Source organism: Physcomitrium patens, chromosome 21 (genome assembly GCF_059467195.1).
Source record: "Physcomitrium patens ecotype Gransden chromosome 21, ASM5946719v1, whole genome shotgun sequence".
Lineage (NCBI taxonomy): Eukaryota > Viridiplantae > Streptophyta > Bryopsida > Funariales > Funariaceae > Physcomitrium > Physcomitrium patens.
Window position 1 is genome coordinate 12007394 of NC_143430.1, and position 2649 is coordinate 12010042.

The 2649-nt window shown below is 40.9% G+C and overlaps 1 protein-coding gene across 1 annotated transcript; it reads right to left on the bottom strand.

Moving 5' to 3' along the window:
* Nucleotides 1–885: 885 nt before the first annotated feature.
* On the bottom strand, nt 886–2444 carry LOC149986763 (uncharacterized). The gene is made up of 2 exons (XM_090245768.1): nt 1714–2444; nt 886–1603 (listed from the first exon to the last, which is right to left on the bottom strand). Exon 1 carries the CDS (start codon nt 2340–2342, stop codon nt 1857–1859), a length of 486 nt encoding a protein of 161 aa, XP_090101894.1. The 5' UTR covers nt 2343–2444; the 3' UTR covers nt 886–1603; nt 1714–1856.
* Between the last annotated feature and the right edge of the window lie 205 nt (nt 2445–2649).

The window sequence follows — 2649 nt, forward strand, 5'->3', positions numbered from 1 at the left end:
CGTTGGATATAGTCGAATAAACTTTCATTTGGTGAATCTTCTCTATACTAAATCGGCATTAAATAGAAAGAATTAAATATTTCCGAGTTGTTCATATTTGTTACTTGATTGTTCACTTTCAATTTGAGCTCTCATCCACCATCCCATTCTATGGCTATTCAAAATCTTGGCTGTAAAAACATTTGTTGTTAAGGCGGCTAGTAAGAAGAAATTACCAAGATCACCTACAAGTTCCAGACCAGCCGGAACAAACTCTTACAGTATTCTGTAAATGCTGTCTATGTAGAGATTTTAGAGAGCAGGAATCTTAACTTCCATCCACATTTCATGTAGCACGTGGATGCTATTTTTAAAACGTCTAACAATGTTTGGTACTAACATTGCACACAAATGCAGTGTATAACCACTTTCAAAAATATTTTCAACTCGTTGTACCCGCAAGTTAAGTTTTATTGTGAGATATATAATTAATTTTGCTGTAGTCTCAAGAGTCCCCTTGCAAGCAGCCGGTTTAAAGATGTCCAATTTCCCTCCATTGACATCCTCTCTCGCAAGAATTTGCAAATTATTTAGCTAACACAGACGTACGTACTATGCAAATATTATTAAGAGGCAATGCCAGGCCCTCCCCAAGAATTGACCTTCGAAATCGCTAGTAGCAAGCTCCTATTGCCATTCAATCGCTCAAACCAACCTTGGTCACATTCTCGATCAAGATGTCTTTCGTTCAAGATGAAAATATACAATACTTGCACATATCGTTTGAACTTTTTTTAAGACTAGCGCAGTGATTTTTTTATAAATGTTTAGCGAGCTTCATGGGGCTCTTTTATTTTATTTTGTTCACATTTACTGCAGGTGATATCATATTTTGAACTCTGAATAATCTGGTTCCCAAAAAGCCGCAAAAGAAATTATCTTAGATTAAAGATGATTTTATCTATAAATCTGAAGAAACTGCATGATTAAATATTCGCCGGACTAAGGTTCCATCAGTGTAACTATGACATAAAACCCATCATTTTGCCAACACTCTTGTGAACCAAGAGTGAGGTTCTGTGCTATGTCTTCATCATGTGGACCTCCTCGGATGATTCACTCAACCAGACATACTTCCTTCTCGACACAGTAACACGAATACCATAACTAACACTCCTGATACAAATCATCTAGCAGGGACACCGGATATTAGACTGTAGACACTCTGTACATCGCACTCAGGCGAGAGGGCCGAAACAAATTTCATCGCTGTCCGGATTTAAGATGAGTAGGGATCCATCAGTGTAACTATGACATAAAACCCATCATTTTACAAGCTCTTTTGTGAACCAAAAGAGTCGTTCTGGAGTTTTGTCTTCATCATTTGAATCCGCATGAGCACTAAAGAATATCGAAGCGACGACTTAATGACTATCTAATTAATGCAACAGATGAGAGTGAAAAGTCCGATTTGTGGACATAGGCGTAGATATCAATATTCTACACGATTGCCTCACTATCTGGCTAAGGCATAATCGGGTAAAGATTTCGATGAGAACAAATGATACGAGTTACCAGGGCATCCCTGATACATCGCAAACTGGGCGTAAATACCTGCGTGACCCTGTAACACAAAAGCAACATATAGGTGCACATTAAAATACCACTTGCAGATAGAAATAATTGAGAACTCCAAAACACGATTAAGCGAGTAGAAAACTTAACAACGCTCACCTCGTTCCAATGAAGGAGTTAATCACACGCGGATTGGCAAAGCTTGGCGGTGCCACTCCCAACCACTACATCAAGGGTTCCTTCACGGATAACCACCGAGGCGGTCCTTTTCCAAACTGAACCTGGCGTGAATTGATCACTCATCACTCATCATCAGAGTCAAATCCCCCTTTCGCAAGCATCTTCGCCTTCTGATCATCTTGTTTCTTCTTCATTTTCGCCGCAATCGCTAATCGCAGAGACCTCAAGCTGTTTGCAACTTTAGGTCTCTTCTCCCGAGAGTCAGGCACCTCTACTTTCACCTCTCCACTCTTCGTCACTTTCACATCCTTCACCTTAACAACTCCCTCATCACCCTTGTCTACTTCAAATCCATCATCCTCTTTATCCACTGCTATGGGGTCAACCTTCAAGCTCTTGATGTAATCATCGTCTGAAAGCCTCTCATCTTCAGAGTGCAGAACCTCCTCCTTCTCCAAAAGCATACTGGCAATCTTCAAGGACCTCTCTACCTCCTCTTTCGAAGTAGCTTTCAGCTTCTTCGATACCTTGGCCTTCACACTCAAGGGCTTCTTCACACGCACCTTTTTCTCCTTCAGGTCTTTCTTCTTCATGATGCTCGGCGCCATTTCTCCTACCAAACCCTAACACTTACAAGACCTAATCTTACAAAACAAGGACTCAAAAAAACCCGGAGCCACAATGTAGCAACAGAGCAAGATTTCACGAAAAGCAACTCCACAGAGATACGAGAGCTCGAACTGCACAGGATTTAAACAAGCAGATTATTAGGGTTAGGTTTACGAGGCCGCCCTGCCCATACCGGTTCACCTTTGGATATCGTTGATTATTTGGATGAATGCGTTTTATTTCGAGGCACGGAAAATCGTTAGTTATGATCATCCAAAAGGAGGATCCGACATTGTTGTGAACTAG